This window comes from Emys orbicularis, chromosome 11 (assembly GCF_028017835.1).
Source record: "Emys orbicularis isolate rEmyOrb1 chromosome 11, rEmyOrb1.hap1, whole genome shotgun sequence".
Taxonomy (NCBI): Eukaryota; Metazoa; Chordata; order Testudines; family Emydidae; genus Emys; species Emys orbicularis.
In genome coordinates this window covers 8220590-8239223 of record NC_088693.1, presented here as the reverse complement: position 1 = coordinate 8239223, position 18634 = coordinate 8220590, and the positions used below count along the sequence as shown (strand labels likewise).

Sequence of the window (18634 nt, the reverse complement as noted above, 5' to 3'; positions counted from 1 at the left end):
TTGTGTGGAGTAGGAGACCATCCCCCACGGGCCTTCTTCGACTTCTTGGCTGGGGCCATGGACAGGGATCGGCATCGGCTCCTCGATAGCTCCAGCAGGGCACTATGCACCGATGCCACGGTGCTGTGTGCCGAGTTGGACCTCTGCTCCGGGGCCAGAGTGAGCGCCGACTCCATCAGGAGTGCTTTGAGTCTAATCTCGCAGTCTTTCTTAGTCCTAGGTTTAAAGGACTTGCAGATACGACACCTATCACTTATATGCCCTTCATCGAGGCACCTGAGACAGCTACTATGCAGATCGCTCACAGGCCTGGGCCGTTTGCAGTGATCGCGGGGCTTAAAGCCTGGGGACCGGGGCATTCCCCAGCCCCCGGCTAAGTTCCTGACAGGCCTAACAAAACTAACTACTGCTAAGGGCTAACTAACTCAACTACTAACTATGTACACTAACTTTACAAGAACTCTAGTTCGTTCGAACGAAGCCCAAGCAATACTAGTAAGAGCAGCGAATGTTCCATGCACCGTCACTGGGGGCAAGAAGGAACTGAGCGTGGGGGGAGCCGGCGGCGCCCCTTATACTGTGCCATGCGGGCGCCACTCCAGTTCCCTTCAAATTATTTTTTTTGAAAGGACCTTCAGCCTAATGAGCCCCCTCTTTCTTCACCGCGGCAAATGGTTCATTTCAGAATCATCAGGCAGTGAGGGGGTGCTTCAGTTCACAATACCCCATTAGAAGCTTTTTACTGAATGACTCCTGTCCCATCTTCCACATTAGGGCAACACCAACCCCAATTAGCTTGACTGCTGTATGTGGTAATTGAACAGGTGCATTCTATGACTAAGCCTGTGAAGTCGGCAAGCTTGGGTAGATGAATGATGCTGAAATTAACACCATGCTGCTGTTTCTATGGCCAAATAACTTGGAATCGAGAGAAGCTGCCACTGCTGGATAGACAGCAGTCTCTTTGGAGGCCAGCAGCTGTGGAAGACAAATTTTGGCTGGTCAGAGCAGATGTCTAAAAATCCATGACTACACTGTGTAGTATTATTTTATTTAGACAACCACTAAGGACTTATTTAATGACGTGGTCACACAGCAGGGCAGCAGAAGTGAATTCCCAGCTGCGATTACAATGCCGAGTGCTGAAGAACTATACATTGAAGATGAAGAGCCAGATTCTGGGTTCCACTTTATGCTGCTCAGATGGTATAAAATGCCCCTGGAGTGGTTAGAACTGGCCCCCAGGGAAGTTGGATGGCAGCCACCCTTGGTCCCTCCACTCCATTCCTGCACTGAACTTTGCTCTTGAAGGAGTGGAGAAGCTGGCCTAAAGCCTTGGCTTGTAAAAACATAAATAAATAGGAAATGTGCTAACCAAAAGTTGGTGACAAAATGTTTAAACTTTAAATAAAATAGTCTCCAATTAGGAATGCATGCTTCAGAAGGTAAGCATTAGCGGTATCCTGCTTCTGTACACCAAAAAGGCTCTAAGGATGTGTCTACATAAATCAAAAAGCTCGTCTCAACACATTTTAATAAAAGGTTAAACTACAACATGAAGGTTCCCAAGTGGCAAAATAGTGAGAAGTCTTACAGAAAGGATATTTATTCAAAATTAAAAACAAAAAAGGCTTACTTTTAATTTCTTTATGTGTATGTACACACTCTTCCAGAGTTAGGAAACCTCAGAGAACACCTAAAACTGAGGCAATTTACTCTTGAGCATGGTAAACATGTCGTTTTAAATTAGAATGTTTCATATTAAGAGAAATTACAATAAAACACACACGTGGTACTGTAGGGAAACCAGTCTTGACATATCTGTCAATATGATCAGAAACCCGTATTTGCGTCATTATATGTACCTTAAATGATACAATTTGAAGGTGTTTCAGGCTAAAGTGAAAATGTTTGCTTTTAAACAAACTGAATCTTGTAAGTACACATTAATAAAGAAACTGTAACTTATCTTGATCAGTTTTATATTTAAATACAATTAAGAATTAAAATATTCTACAAAACTTTAATATGTTTATATTTAACTTTATAATTATGTCCAGAAGGTGGCATCAAAGGTTACTATATAATGTAGTGGTTTGAATAGAACTTTATCATTAGGGGCAAATACAATGTTGTATGAAAAACTGCTCAACAAAAAGAAGCAAGGGATATACTCAGAATTTCTATGCATAATGCTCCAAATATCAAGATATATATGCACTGTATCAAGATTTATTGTATCCTTCATTAGAAAGAATAAAATTATTTTAGAAAATTAGAAAAAATGTATCCAACCCTAAAACAAAATGATTAGTCCTTATAATTCAGGTTAGCACTCACTTTCAATTCCCCGTATGTTAATGCTGTTTGATAACAAAGCAGAGAAAGAGGACGTTACTCACCTTGTGCAGTAATGATGGTTTTTCGAGATGTGTCCCCCCTATGGATGCTCCACTGTAGGTGTTTTTGCGTCCCTGCGCTGCTGATCGAAGAACTTTGGTAGCAGTGTCTGTTTGGCCCACACATGCACTGTCCCCTCTTCATATTCTGCCATGAGCTAACCACAGTTGCACGGGTGAACCCCCATCAGTTCCTTCTCTACCGCAGAGTCTCTGGCAAGAACTCTGAAGTAGAGGGAAGGAGGGTGGGTCATGGAGCACCCATAGCAACACATGTCTCAAAGAACCAGTTACTGCACAAGGTGACTAACTTCCTCTTCTTCTTCAAGTAGTGTCCCTATGGATGCTCCACTGTAAGTGACTCCCAAGCAGTATCCATAATGGGAGGAGGCTGGGGCTTCAGAGTCGAGTCTGCCATGAATGATAATACTGCGGAGCCAAAGATAGTGCTGGAAGCAGAGCTCCCCAGTAATCGCATAGTGTTCTGCAAAGGTATGCGCAGATGCCCAGACTGCTTCCCTGCAGTTTTCCGTGATAGGGACATTCTTGAGGAATGTGACAGAGGAGGAAACCAACCTTGTGGAGTGCCTGTGGTTCCAGATGGAGGTACTACGTTGTGAACCTGATAGCAGTGTTTGATACAGTTCAAGACCCATTTGGAGAGTCTCTGGGCCAATATTGCTGCACCTTTAGACCTTTCTGCAATGGAAAGAATGAGTTTAGGAGATTTCCTAAAGGCCTTCATCCTGTCCAGGTAAAAGGCCAGGACTCGCCTAATGTCTAGTGTGTGCAGCATAGCCTCCCTGTTATCACAGTAAGGCTTAGGGTAAAAGGTCAGGAGGTGAATCAGTTGGTTTATGTGAAAAGATGAGGTCACCTTGGGGATGAACTTTGGGTGTGGTCGGAGAATAACCTTGTTCCGAAAGAACTGTATTAGGGCAGTGTGCCATCAGTGCTGCTATCTCCCCAATTCTCACCAAAGTGATTGCCACCAGGAATGCTGTCTTCATAGACAGGTATGTGAGCAAACGAGTGGCAATGGGTTCAAAGGGCAGCCTAGTCAGGTGAAGTTTCCTGTCTTCTGGGTGAATCTTGATGCAGGTCTGCAGGTGGTTGGAGAGCTGCCTCCATTAGAAGGTGTTTTAGTCTCAGCTCTCTGTCCTTTCGAGATCGCAGCTTCAGCTGTTGACAAAAACCATACTTCTGGGGAATATGGCTTTCCCTGAGGCAATGGACACGAGGAATGTCTGTCCATTACATGGATGGCCTGTTTACAGGAGAGGCACCTCTTAAACCCCCGTGAACCAGGCCTACCCCACACAGGGGTAGTTCCCAGAAAAAGGGGACGTAGTAAATGAAGTTGGGGTTTTTTTGTTTTTGTTTTTAAAGAAAAAAACAAATGAAACTCTAAACTCACAAAAAAAAGATTAAGTTAGATTAAGTTAGAACAACAGGGTTAACAATCCGATGAACGGACAGCTAATAGCTCCGTCTCTAGCCAGGGGTAGTTGAGAAGGAACTGAGAAGGGTTCTGCCGTGCAAGGCTGGTTAGCCTTGTGTCAGATCACGAGGAGGGGACAACACGTGTGCAGGCCAAATGGACACTGCTACCAAAATTCTCCGATCAGCAGTGCAGGGATGCATGAGCACCTACAGTGGAGCACCCATAGGGACACTACTCGAGGAAGCAACAGTTATTTACTGGGAAGTCACTGATTTGTAAAGAACATAAATGTTGACAATTTCTCTCTCTATAGCTCTCCCTTAGCAGCAATTAGTGTTCAGATATACAGATTTTTAAATGACTGATATTAACTCTTTTTGGTGTGTCTAGGCCACACATTAATAGTTCTGTGGCATAAGTACTGTATTCCAAGAGAGTTGGACACCAGTTAAAAAAATATAACTCAATGTAGTTTCATATACAATAGCTTTACAGTCTTCCTGCCAATTTTTGTGGCTTTACAATCACTTTTGTCTATTATTGCAAGGACGGGAAGATCCACTCTAATGGATCTGCAGTTTTTTCTATTTTCCTGGGATCAAACTAGAGAGAAAAAAGGGTGGTGGTATTCTTCCATGCTCTTCTAAGAAAGTAAGTTCCAGCCACATGAGTCGCCAAAATGAGAAATCACCACAGTAGACTTGGCAGATATTCAAAATATGTGCATCACATGACATCCCTAGAATTCTTGAGCTTGAGTCCCCTGGGTGGGGCTTGAATATGCCCATGGGCATTCACAGGCTCCTTGGGTGTGGGTCCTTCTTGACTGAGGAAGAAATGTGATAGCATCTCTAAAATGCCACCCACCTGAGTTACCCTCATGAGACATCACACACAGTACATTGTGCAAGGTCTGTGATCCTCCCTCTCTTTTCTTCCATGAAGCATGAAATAGCTATCAGTGCTGCCATTAAAGTTATCACCACTGGGCAGCTGAATTAACACCTCCCTGAAATGAATGAGGCACTTCACACCTCCCAGAGCTATTATTCTGGGCTCTCTGCAAACTAAAGGCCAGGTCTACACTAGCACTTATGTTGGCAAAACTTTTGTTGCTCAAAGGTGTGAAAAAAACCACCCCCCTGAGTGACGTAAGTTTTGCCGGCACAAGTGCTCATGTGCACAGCGCTATGTCGGCGGAAGAGCTACCGCTGCTGCTCGAGCTGATTTTATTACGTCAACAGGAGAGCTCTCTCCCCTTGGCATAACACAGCTACACAAGCGCTCTCGCAGCAGCACAGCTGTATCAGTACAGCTCTGGGGCTGTAAGCTTGTAAGTGTAGACATGGCCTCAGTCTCTGCATCAGTAATTCCTGGTTCACGTTTTTGAGGTTTTCTTTGCAACCACATACTTTAGCTAGAAACATACTTTAAAATAAATAAATAAATAAAACGTTAAAGTTAAGATTCTGTTGAAAAAGAGAGGTGTTGGTATTCTGCACTGCCACAGTGTCCAAGCTTTGCCATGGGCAGAAGAAAATGTATTTCCCTCCCATTCCTGTGTGAAAGACCCAAACAAAACCAGGAGAAATTGACAATACACAAGAGGCTGTCAAAGGCACAAAGTAAACATACCGGGAAAAAAGCCAACAATTTTTGCTCTAATCTTTTCCAGTTATAATAATCTTAGGTCTTACTTGTAAAAACAGTAGATAAAAAAATTAAGTTCATGGTGTCCCTTTAGCCTCTGTCTCTGTTTCCCCATCTATAAAATGGGTATACTACTTGACAGATTAGATTGTAAGGGTTACTGTTTGTACAGCATTTTGAAGATGAAAGGGCCAAAGTCTATTCACGTATGCATTCCTGCAACTTTCAAAGAAGTTAGTGGGTGATGTGCATGTTGATATGAAGACAAAATTTGGCATTAAGTATTATTCCCGTCTCCTACTTACATTAAGTGCTGTGGAGATTCTGTGTTAAATGGATTCTAAATGTGAATGATGAAATGTTAACTGTCACTAAAAACTATTTAATAAGAACAGCACATTAAGGTGTATTTCAGATTTACATAGACTATTAAAGAAAACATGAATACAGTTGTTTTCAATCATGTCAAAGTACTCAAATGTTAAGAAATATTTGAATCTGATAAATATGGATACACAAATATTCAGTACTGGAAAGAAGACAGACTTTGGTGAAAAAGTGATTTATGTCACTACTGTACATGCTAGAGAGAGAGAGATCTTGCCCTTATGGATATAAGATTTATCCAGTTCTTTTTGAATTTTGCAGTTCACAGGCACTGTATGTATAGCAGTTTCCTAAATGGGAAGTGGTTTCTTCTCCCTCTAGAATTACCATGATCATTACTATCCACAGGCATTTCACCTGTATGAAACATGACAGTGCATTTGATTCTGAAAACTGCTCACTCAAGTGTGATGCTAATATCAAAAGGGATGGAGAATTATGGATAACTGTTCAATTCAAATTTTAAATCCCCTTGTCTCTTTCCTTTAACAGGAACGCAATGAAATTTATAACTGAATTTAATCAGAAATGGAGAACAATGAAAGACTAAATAAAATAGAGAAGAAAGCACTTGATGAGAAGAGGCATTCAGTTAGACTATTTAGGAAAAGTTAGAAAAAACGAATACCTGCAATGAACAACAACAGGTTCTTCTCTGCCAGCCCTCTTTTTTCGTACAAGACACACAAAATCCAGGAAGTCACTGGAATCATCAGGAACCCCATGATCAGGCCATGCTACATACTGGATCTGGGTGAGCTGACGGGTTTCATTTTTCTAATCAGGAATACAACATTTGTTCAAATGTAATTCAGACTTCATAATAAAAAACAACGATAATCAACTATACTCAGATAATTACTTCTCATTTGGACATCTCAAAGCACTTTATGAATATTAATTATTTGCCAACACATTTTAGAATCCTATTTTTCCTTATACACAATAATAAAAGGCACAAATATGTCTTTATAAGCCATTTAAAGAGTACATCTCTAGAACAGGTAAGCTATTACTTTGGCTTTTCTGCTAAAGTGTGTTTTACTGTTACCTAATCTTTTCAATCCACTCCGTCTGTCGGTGGAGCTCTCTGGGGCAGAAACAGTCTTGCTTTGTTATATATAGTGCCTAGTACAATCCGACCTTGATCCTGACTACTGTTCCTAGGCATTACCATAATATAAACATAATGCATTAGAAATGGGCTCGAATACATTTCTAAAATTCACTACCAAAGTGCATTGTAAAATAAGCAACGATGTGCAATTTGGACAGAAATACCATATACCAATTCAACAAAGAAGCAAGGAAATATGACTGATAATGCATAAGAAAGAGAAGATCACTATTTTAAAGTTTAGGTATACTCTGAAAAGCAATTTTCTAAAAACAGTACTATAAGTTCCATGTTTGCTGCACCTAAATGGCAGATCACATTGTCTCAGCTTTAAAGTGAAAATATTTTTTCCCTCTAATGCCCAATACGAAACACAGCCAGGTATCTTAAAATCAAGCTATGCTTTTTCTGCCTCACACATCATTAGCAATACATAAGAACATAAAATTGGCTATACTGGGTCAGACCAAAGATCCATCTAGCTCAGTGTCCTGTCTTCCAACAGCGGCCAATGCCAGGTGCCGCAGAGGGAATGAACAGAACAGGTAATCATCAAGTGATCCATCCCCTGTCGTCCATTCCCAGCTTCTGGCAAACAGAGGCTAGGGACATCATCCCTCCCCATCCTGGCTAATAGCCATGGATGGACCTATCCTCCATGAATTTATCTAGTTCTTTTTTGAACCCTGTTATAGAGTCTTGGCCTTCACAACATCCTCTGGCAAAGAGTTCCACCGACTGACTGTGCATTGTGTGAAAAAATACTTCCTTTTGTTTGTTTTAAACCTGCTGCCTATTAATTTCATTTGGTGACCCCTAGTTCTTGTGTTATGAGGAATAAATAACATTTCCTTATTTACTTTCTCCACACCAGTCAACATTTTATAGACTTCAATCATATCCCCCCTTAGTCATCTCTCTTCCAAGCTGAAAAGTTCCAGTCTTATTCTCTCCTCATACTGAAGCTGTTCCATACTCCTAATAAAATATTCTGCAACAGAAACTTAGTGAACAATTATTTTGATGTATGCCAGAAGAGAATCCAGCTCTCACATTCTCAGCTGTGCTGGCACTGCAGGAATAGTAAGAGTAAAAGATAGTCAAAAACTTGCCCTTGTCTATAAAAGAAGCATATCTAACTGAATACACCCAGCGATCAAACCTGTTGAATAAGAAGGTATTATTTTTGTGCTCTCTTTTCTAACCATAACCACAACTGAACACACAACAGGTAGCCTAAAATAATAATAATTTCTAATTTAAGAAAATCAGGGAATTGGGGGATTAAAGAGTGTGGAAAATAAACATGACCTGGGGAGACTGCAGAAAGTGGGGCCAGAGGTGTGTGGTGGCAGCTCTGTCTGCATGAGAGAAAACTTAAGTAGCGGGGGGTCTGGGAAAGGCAAACAGGGAGGGAAAGGGGCTACGCAAGCAGATGGGTGAGGGAAATGGAAAGAGAGGGACCAGCAGGTGAGGAGACCCTGAGTGCCATGGCCATAAACATCTGCAGCTATATGTGGTGTACACTGGGGTGTGTGCTAGAGTGCTGAAATGTAGAGAGACTGACCAGGCAGTGGAACTGGAGAAGCAGCTGTGTAGTAGAGCCTTCTGAAATACTAGGTACCTCTTGATGCACTAATTAAGTGCTCAGTCAGGATTATAGAGTTACATTTAATTTATAATAAACATAAATAGCTAGTTAAGCACCTACTACATAAAAGGTACTATAAAATATACAGTAACCAAGATTTCTTCCACCGTCTATCAGCCTCAGCACAACTTTATTTTCTACCCTGACGGCCTTCCCCACCCAACCACATCCACATGCCTGCTAGACCAAAGTAATACTAAAAAAATTGCCAGATTTCTCCTGTTTTTTGGAGGATCACTGACTAGGCCTCATAAACCCTAAAATTTTGGAAGATACTCCTGTATTACATCTTCAAATTCATGTAACCCCTTGCCCATGGAATTCTCAAAATTGAAAGAGAAAAATACAACTGTCCTCTTTTTGTGAAATTACACCATAACAGCCATTTGACTAGCTGTCTCCATTAACTATGACGTAATTTCTCTCAGGAGAATCTCATTCTTTCTGATGCCATTCTGTGACTTACTATTCACTTATATATAAAACATACTGTACAATATCTGAGATGTAATAGAACATTTGGAGAATAGGCCTATTCTATGAGAAATTTTACAGATAAACTGACTGTTTTGGATAATTCAGCTGCAGTAACCAACAGTGAGAACTTCCCAACTGATCTTAACTACTGCAAAAGTGTACAATATCAGAAGGTTTCAGTTAGTTGGGGAGTCACATCATTCGATGTTTTAAAGATGATCATCTGCGCTCTGAATTGCACCTGGAAATGCAAAAGCAACCAGTGCAGAGCTCTTATCCTACTTAAGAGGCAAAAAATGGTATTCTAACTTTTGTGCCATTCTGTGGTAACTGTCAAAATTACAAAAAGTATATTTTTGGACTAAGTTTGGAAGAACTGTAACTGTTTCACCTCAAACAGAGCCACTGTCTTTGAAAATATCGATCCTCTCTTGTTTTCTAAGTTACTAGGAATTAGTTCTACCTGCAAATCCTTTTTCCTCAAGTTAATACATGAAGGATACTTACCTGTAACCAGAGTTCTTTGAGATGGAGCCTGCATATTCTCAAAATTTAGAATTGTCCCCATAAATTTTGTCACCATATATCAGAAATCCAGACCTTCATTTAAAAATATGAAGCTTAAAGACATTGTTTTAGGAATACTATCCTCCTAATGTGGGTTGTTACCCTATTAAGAAATGTTTACCGAAAACTGTCTTCAGAGACACAAAATGTGTTTCTAGGCAGCAACAATGAAAAGTTTCTAATTTCTATCCTAATCTAATGATGTTTTGAAAAGATTGAGGGAATATATTAAAATAAATCTCTAATAATTTCTTATTTAATTATTGTCATGGCTTTAGCTTTAGGATTATCTTGGACCAAACAGCTCTTAGATAATTAACACTCATCCCATATGACTAATATAGTGCACTATACCCATAATGGGAACAAGATTAAATCTCTGTTCAATTCCCTGAAAAGTTACCACTAAATCTTTTTTGTGAACAAAAGGTATGTATTCATAAAAAAGAAAATAATTCATACAAAATAAGATCTTTCAAATTGAGACTCATTTTCTATGGGATTTTAAAATGATCAATTAATTGGATATACTCAATAATCTACATGTGGACGTGCTATAAAACTGGAAAGAATGTCTGCAGTTAGGTAATTCTACTTTGAGGATTCCACAGAATTTGACTAAATTATATTATATTATTATAGTTTTACCTCAAGGTTAGTCAGTGTCATCTCTCTGAAGACATAAGCAGGATTTCCTTCCTCTGAATGGCAGGTAATCTGGAAATTTCCATATGATGCGCTTCCTGTAGGCTCTGGCCAGTACTGATGGCACTTAACCTAAGGTCAAGAGGTTTTCAAAGACTTAAGATTCATAGACCGTTATTTTTCCTCCTTTCTAGATTCAGCAAAGTTCCCTTTTGAACATTTTGTAATTACTGCTGACTTACTTACCGAACATACTGTAGGGGTTTATAATTGAAAAGGAGCTATTAACTGCATAACTGAAATAAAAAATTTCAAACTAGTGTAATTGATATTAGTCCTGAGCAGATGAATACAATTAACCATTTTCAACTGTTTTTTGTTCATATGACAATCAAAGGATCAAATGTTGACTCTGCAAATGCATGTAACTCCATGGAAGTTCCATATGAATAGTTGAGGGCAAAATATGGTTTAAATTAACATTGTAGGATTTGCAGTTGCCATTCACCTTGAAGGTACCCAACATTTCCTCTGATCTAGCTGTGTGATTATTATATAACTACACTGCCCGCAGGCTCTTAACTACTTGAATTTCATACATAAAGTCAGGTAACATCATGTAGAAGTCCTGCTTCTCTTTTCAACTTTGTTTCTTTCACACAGGCCCCAACCCTTGAGTTTAGTGTAACTGAATAGTGATGCCTTTAACTTTTGATATTACTTCTTTTTAAATATTCCCTTTTGACACCACAGTGATAGGTCCCTCCTTAGATCCATTCCTAACTTCTAAAATCCTAAAATAATCCTTCCTTAAGGCAGATTTACATGAAAAAGAAAACATATTGCTATAATGTGAAAGGAGGAGGTGGCCAGTAAGCAATAACTAAGATTGCTTCAAGGTGCGTTAGGTGGTGGGTTTACCAAAATCTTTACGATTAAATGAGAACTTTAAAGAAGACCAACTTTATGACAAACTGCTTAAATGCCCAAATATAAATAGAGGTCATTTCAGTTCATGCATACTTTTTATATTTCTAATCCACCGGCAGGGTCTGTAAAAGCAGCCATATCCTGCTCCCCTGAGACACTCTGGCATGCAGTGGGATAGTGACCTCATTAGCCCCTTGATCAGCATTAGAGCAGGGTGAAGTCCTTTTATTTCAATATTTAGCAGCTCTCAAAGAATTCTATAAATATCAATATTAAAAAACCTTAGAGAACTGCTATTGTGGGTCTCTTCTTAGATCTGCAACGAAAATTAAAGTAAATTAAAAGGGCACTTGAACTGAAATTCCCTCTAATTGTGTTCATTTGGGAGCACACAGCATCATATAGTAAAACTGAGTCACTGAAAAATAGTTTAAAAACATTTAAAAAAAACACACCTACAATTATTTTTATGGTATTTAACAGGTCTGACAGCATAGCAAATACACGGTTATTTTAACAAGAAGAATGCACACACACAGCTGAATTGAAGTCTGAATTAATGTGACTATTCTTAACATAGACCAGTTTTGCTGGCCAGGATGATAGGCATCTACTGTAAAACCCAACAAATAAAACTCAGAATTATGATGAAATTTCAGGCTATTGCAATCAGTCAATTATGCTTATGTGTTTCAAGTTCTCCAATTGCTACTGAATGTTACAAATAGTATGCAAGCTGTTTTATGAAATACACCAGGTATGTGCTAATATTTGAATGGTACTTCAGTGGACAGAGGCAACACAATGGGCAAAATTATTAAGGAGACAATATCAACCAGAGTTTCAGGTGTAGCTGAAATTAGGTGATGCCATTATGGCAACATACACATAATTATTTATAATTACTTTCTTATTTATAATTTGTACATACGCAGCTAATAACATGTAACATAACATCTTTTTGTATTAAAAGAAGCATATATAAAAATGGGGTTAAGAACTTGGAAGGTGGTAAGGTGATAGAGAATAGCCAGCATGGATTTGTAAAGAACAAATCGTGTCAAACCAATCTGATAGCTTTCTTTGATTGGATAACGAGCCTTGTGGATAAGGGAGAAGCTGTGGATGTGGTATACCTAGACTTTAGTAAGGCATTTGATACGGTCTCGCATGATATTCTTATCGATAAACTAGGCAAATACAATTTAGATGGGGCTACTATAAGGTGGGTGCATAACTGGCTGGATAACCGTACTCAGAGAGTTGTTATTAATGGTTCCCAATCCTGCTGGAAAGGCATAACAAGTGGGGTTCCGCAGGGGTCTGTTTTGGGATCGGCTCTGTTCAATATCTTCATTAACGACTTAGATATTGGCATAGAAAGTACGCTTATTAAGTTTGCGGATGATACCAAACTGGGAGGGATTGCAACTGCTTTGGAGGACAGGGTCATAATTCAAAATGATCTGGACAAATTGGAGAAATGGTCTGAGTTAAACAGGAAGAAGTTTAACAAAGACAAATGCAAAGTGCTCCACTTAGGAAGAAAAAATCAGTTTCACACATACAGAATGGGAAGAGACTGTCTAGGAAGGAGTACGGCAGAAAGGGATTTAGGCGTTATAGTGGACCACAAGCTAAATATGAGTCAACAGTGTGATGCTGTTGCAAAAAAAGCAAACATGATTCTGGGATGTATTAACAGGTGTGTTGTGAGCAAGACACGAGAAGTCATTCTTCCACTCTACTCTGCTCTGGTTAGGCCTCAGCTGGAGTATTGTGTCCAGTTCTGGGCACCGCATTTCAAGAAAGATGTGGAGAAATTGGAGAGGGTCCAGAGAAGAGCAACAAGAATGATTAAAGATCTTGAGAACATGACCTATGAAGGAAGGCTGAAAGAATTGGGTTTGTTTAGTTTGGAAAAGAGAAGACTGAGAGGGGACATGATAGCAGTTTTCAGGTATCTAAAAGGGTGTCATAAGGAGGAGGGAGAAATCTTGTTCACCTTAGCCTCTAAGGATAGAACAAGAAGCAATGGGCTTAAACTGCACCAAGGGAGGTCTAGGTTGGACATTAGGAAAAAGTTCCTAACTGTCAGGGTGGTTAAACACTGGAATAAATTGCTAGGGAGGTTGTGGAATCTCCATCTCTGGAGATATTTAAGAGTAGGTTAGACAAATGTCTATCAGGGATGGTCTAGACAGTATTTGGTCCTGCCATGCGGGCAGGGGACTGGACTTGATGACCTCTCGAGGTCCCTTCCAGTCCTAGAATCTATGAATCTATGACTGACTAGTCAAAAACAAATCTTTTTAAATAAAAGATTGCATGTACAGTAGTCAATTTGCAAACACTAATAATCTTTCATTTGATTAAGCAAATACTCAGAGGCAGTACTCCATTGCGTGGAGGTACAGCTTGAAAGTAATAGAATCATAGAACTGGAAGGGACCTCGAGAGGTCATCTAGTCCAGTCCCCTGCACACATGGCAGGAATAAGTATTATATAGACCATTCTTGACAGGTGTTTGTCTAACCTGCTCTTAAAAATCTCCAATGATGGAGATTCCACAGTCTTCCTAGGCAATTTATTCCAGTGCTTAACCACCTTGACAGCTAGGAAGTTTTTCCTAATGTCCAACCTAAATCTCCCTTGCTGCAATTTAAATGCATTACTTCTTGTCCTGTCCTCAGAGGTTAAGAACAATTATTCTTCTTCCTCCTTGTAACAACCTTTTATGTACTTGAAAACTGTTATGTCCCCTCTCAGTCTTCTCTTTTCCAGACTAAACAAACCCAATTTTTTCAATCTTCCCTCATAGGTCATGTTTTCTAGTCCTTTAATCATTTTTATTGCTCTTCTCTGGACTTTCTCCAATTTATCCACCTCTTTCCTGAAATGTGGTGCCCAGAACTGGACACAATACTCCAGTTGAGGCCTAATCAGCGCAGAGTAGAGCGGAAGATTTATTTCTCGTGTCTTGCTTACAACACTCCTGCTAATACATCCCAGAATGATGTTTGCTTTTTTTGCAACAGTGTTACACTGTTGACTCATATTTAGCTTGTGGTCCACTATGACACCCAGAACCCTTTCCGCAGTACTCCTTCCGAGGCAGTCATTTCCCATTTTGAATGTGTGCAACTGATTGTTCCTTCCTAAATGGAGTTCTTTGCATTTTTCCTTACTGAATTTCATCCTATTTACTTCAGACCATTTCTCCAATTTGTCCAGGTGATTTTGAATTTTATCCTAACCTCCAAAGCACTTGCAATCCTTCACAGCTTGGTATCATCCGCAAATTTTACAACTGTACTCTCTATGCCATTACCTAAATCACTGATGAAGATACTGAACAGAACCGGACCCAGAACTGATCCCTGCGGGACCCCACTCGTTATACCCTTCCAGCATGATTGTGAACCACTGATAACCACTCTCTGGGAATGGTTTTCCAACCAGTGATGCACCCATCTTATAGTAGCTCCATCTAGGTTGTATTTCCCTAGTTTGTTTATGAGAAGGTCATGCAAGACATATCAAAAGCTTTACTAAAGTCAAGACATACCACGTCTACTGCTTCCCCCCCATCCACAAGGCTTGTTACCCGGTCAAAGAAAGCTATCAGGTTGGTTTCACATGATATGTTCTTGATAAATCCATTCTGACTGTTACTTATCACCTTATTATCTTCTAGATGTTTGCAAATTGATTGATTAATTATTTGCTCTATTATCTTTCCGGGTACAGAAGTTAAGTTGACTGGTCTGTAATTCTTCGGGTTGTTCTTATTTCCCTTTTTATAGATTGCCACTATATTTGCCCTTTTCCAGTCTTCTGGAATCTCTCCCATCTTCCACGACTTTTCAAAGATAAATGGATAATAGTGGATTTAAGGCTGATCCATGGATCTGGAGCCAATTCTCCAAAGAGCTCCATAGTATAATTGGCGATTGTTGTGATGTCGTGACATCGCAAGGCAAATTTATGACATTGCAAAGCAAACAATACAACACTGGTCCAGGCCTCCTTACAGGATTAAATCATCCCTGTCCAGAAACTTTAATCTAGAAAAAATGATGAAGTTTTTTGAGTTGACGTAGCTCAGGGGGGAAAAACACACTCGAAGCAGGTAACTTTGTTTACTACTTCACTGTAAAAACAGTAAGATTAAGTCTTTAAAAATTCATTTATGAAACATGAGAATCAAGACTTGTACATGTTTCAATACTACACTAAATGCTAAAACTAGTTGCATAATCCTGAAAGAAAGGGTTTAAAACTGAAACACAGGAGAGCCTTAACTGTATCAATGCCTGTGAGCACTGCCATAAAAAAGAAATTCGTAACGGCCCTGTTATACCCTAGTCATTTATGGCCGATTCAAAAAGGGATTTTTAAAATAATATGTGATCAAAGTTCTGAAATCGAACTTACTCTGCCCCTTTCAACTTGAGTGGTCAACATTACAACCATAGATGAACCTTGTTCCCAAGTCATCTGCCAAAAATCAGGACAAGTGTTCGGTAATGGACCCTGACAAGCAATGTACTGGTTTATTATGCTGGAAGAAGAGATTTCCATCTAAAAGAAAACAAATTAATAATTATTTTAGTTGTTAAACAACATTACTCTCTTGGCAACTTTAATTTATGCACCACAAATTTAGACTTTGCTAGATAATTTAAATTAGATTTACAAAAAATATAGGAAGAATGAATCAATAATATCAATACTCTTAAAATGTTTATCACCAAACCACAGATAAAAGAGCTCACAAAACAAAAGAAACCTATCAAGACTGAGAAAAAAATCTTCTTATTTAAAACCGTTAAGAAATCCAAATATATTTCATTTAATTAACTGACAGACTTTAGTTGCCAAATACCTGAGCTGTCAAGACCACAGGTCACAATGAAGGCATATGAAAAAACGTGACAGTTCAGTGCCAAGATAATTTTTGTAGACGTATACACATTACATCCACTGTTTACAATATTTGATAATTTAAATACTAATCCTGGAATCAAATATCTTTCCTTTGTATTCCTGAAGTGAAAAGTTAGCTGTACTTTGTTATTACTGGCTACAAGACAAAGACCTACCAGGCTAAATTTTGCTAGTCTTGAACACTGCAACAACAATGTGCATTGGGTTACTTTGTGCCAGTTTTAACTCTAGATGGCTACTTTCTCCCAACAATGACCCCATCTGAAATAAAATTCAGGCTCTTGTTGCTGCACATAAAATCTCTCAATTTGAGTGAGAGTTAGTAGGAAATTATCAACCACTGTCTTTTAGATAAACAAACCTACTAACATGTAAGCCAACTGATGAAAATACTTCCCATCTACTCTAATCTATGTTAGATTTGAGAAACATTTTCAAAAAGAGTGAATTATCTTATTTTTACATTTTGTGCTGAAAAGCTGCAGTAGCAAATTATAAATCAATTGTTCTTCTGCAGAATGCTGCCACAATGTACTTACAGTATGAATGACATAAAATTCAACTCACATTTATATAATTTGCATTGATGTAGTCATCATTACTCTTCAAAATGACCCGTGTAGCATCATCTGAAAAAATATTTAAAGAACATGTGTTATTTCTCTACCAAGTACAAATAAATACAGTATTTTAACTTAAAACCATATACATACACATACACACACTTACAAGGCGAAATGTCTCTGTATCTATTTTTGGAAATATTTTGAGGTAATTTGGCACAAGACATTGTCATTCCAGGCTTCTTCCTATACAGTTGCTAAAAGAGAATAAAGATGGTCAGATAGTAACAGACACAACATAGGACTTGCTAGCTTTAAATTTACTACAGACATTTTAAAAGCATATAAAACAAACATGAAAACATTTTCTATTCACAAGCACAATGCAATATTAATTTTGTTCTTTTACAAGATCATTCAAGCAGCTGGACGATGTGCTCACTAAATTCGCTCAAAAGGCATAGGCTGAGAAACTGATTCGTAAGCTGTTGTAGCAGGCATGCATCTGGACAATGGCCAATACTACTGGGTACCGTGGGAACAGCAGACACAGTCCACTGCATCTTAACACAGAGTTTTGGGCTAGCAGATACATACTGTGAGTAGACCTTACTGACTATGCTACTGCTACGCCCCGAGCCTGCCACCATCATCCTCCTGCACTCCTACACAGTGCTGCAATGAATCTCAGTCTCCCAGTAAATGGGGTGTGCGTGTGCAAGCATTCCCTCTGCAGGAGTTCTGCTGTATTCTGGTACATAGGCACCTATGTAGAGAGGCCGCGAGTTGCTGCCCCTAACTGAACCAGCACACTTCTCAATTCAAAGAAATATAGCGAAGAGCCCCACAGTGCATGGGATATTACACGGAAAACAATATATACCTCCTGAAGACTCAGGGTAAAATGAAAAACACGTTAATACAAATTCTGTTTGGATGATTAACAACAAGTGTATATCTCATCATAGATTTGGATGGCACATTATAGGGTGAATAAACAGCCCCTGCCCTGATGATCTTACAATTTAAGCTAGGCAATGTGACATAACTGCTTGTTTTCATGAAGTATGCATAATGCTACTTCTATTCGTTTTTCTTAATTTTTCTTTTTATGTATTTATGTTTATTAATGTCTATTTTATGTAGTTTGCATCAAAATACAAATCATTGTAAGAGAAACTTTGGAAGATATGTTCTGTATTTCTCTTTAGTTAATGTATTTCAATCAAAACATAAGCATGGAAAAAGGATTTTTCTTTTAACAGTTCATTTGGCTCCTGCTTTTTAATCCTTACTTGGTTATATTCCTCATTTCCAATGTCACATCTGAGATATAACTACAACAAAAATGGATAGCAAGACAATCTATTTTTATGACTGCTTACATTATAATGATCATTACTTTAAAATATTAAGGAGTTTTTTCCTCCACATCACTTTAATGCTTCACATAGTCTATTTAAGAGGCACAAGTTGATAAGCTATAATATTGTGTGAGGAACTCCTGTTGAGTTATTTTTTAACCATAGTTTATTTACACCTAATACTCTGCTAACACTGAATTGCATGAACCACATCCATCCATCCATTAGTATAATTATTTTAATATATTTTATTATTTCACTGTACCATGCTCTCATTCACTGTTGAGGTTAGGCAGGTACAATTCCTCCAAAGTCAATGGAGTGACACCCATTTACTCCAGGGGTAAGTTTAGCCTCAGTAGAACAAGAATAGTAGTTCTAATTCTGCCTCTATTTATGACTGAACAAGAAGCAAAAGAGCTGAAAAGTGAGCTTGGATATGATCACAGTGGACTCAAAAGCTATTTTATTTAAGTTCCTGCATGAAAT

The 18634-nt window shown here is 38.8% G+C and overlaps 1 protein-coding gene across 1 annotated transcript in view; it reads right to left on the bottom strand.

Annotated features, from left to right (window-relative positions):
• The window catches only part of PTPN4 (protein tyrosine phosphatase non-receptor type 4), a 213840-nt gene that overhangs the window by 8111 nt on the left and 187095 nt on the right, over positions 1 to 18634 (bottom strand). Inside the window, exons 21-25 of the mRNA XM_065413759.1 lie at positions 16948 to 17038; positions 16786 to 16847; positions 15706 to 15852; positions 10341 to 10469; positions 6509 to 6657 (exon numbers count right to left, since the gene is read on the bottom strand). Of these exons, the coding sequence (XP_065269831.1) occupies positions 6509 to 6657; positions 10341 to 10469; positions 15706 to 15852; positions 16786 to 16847; positions 16948 to 17038 (578 nt within the window). The remainder of the gene's footprint in view (positions 1 to 6508; positions 6658 to 10340; positions 10470 to 15705; positions 15853 to 16785; positions 16848 to 16947; positions 17039 to 18634) is intronic.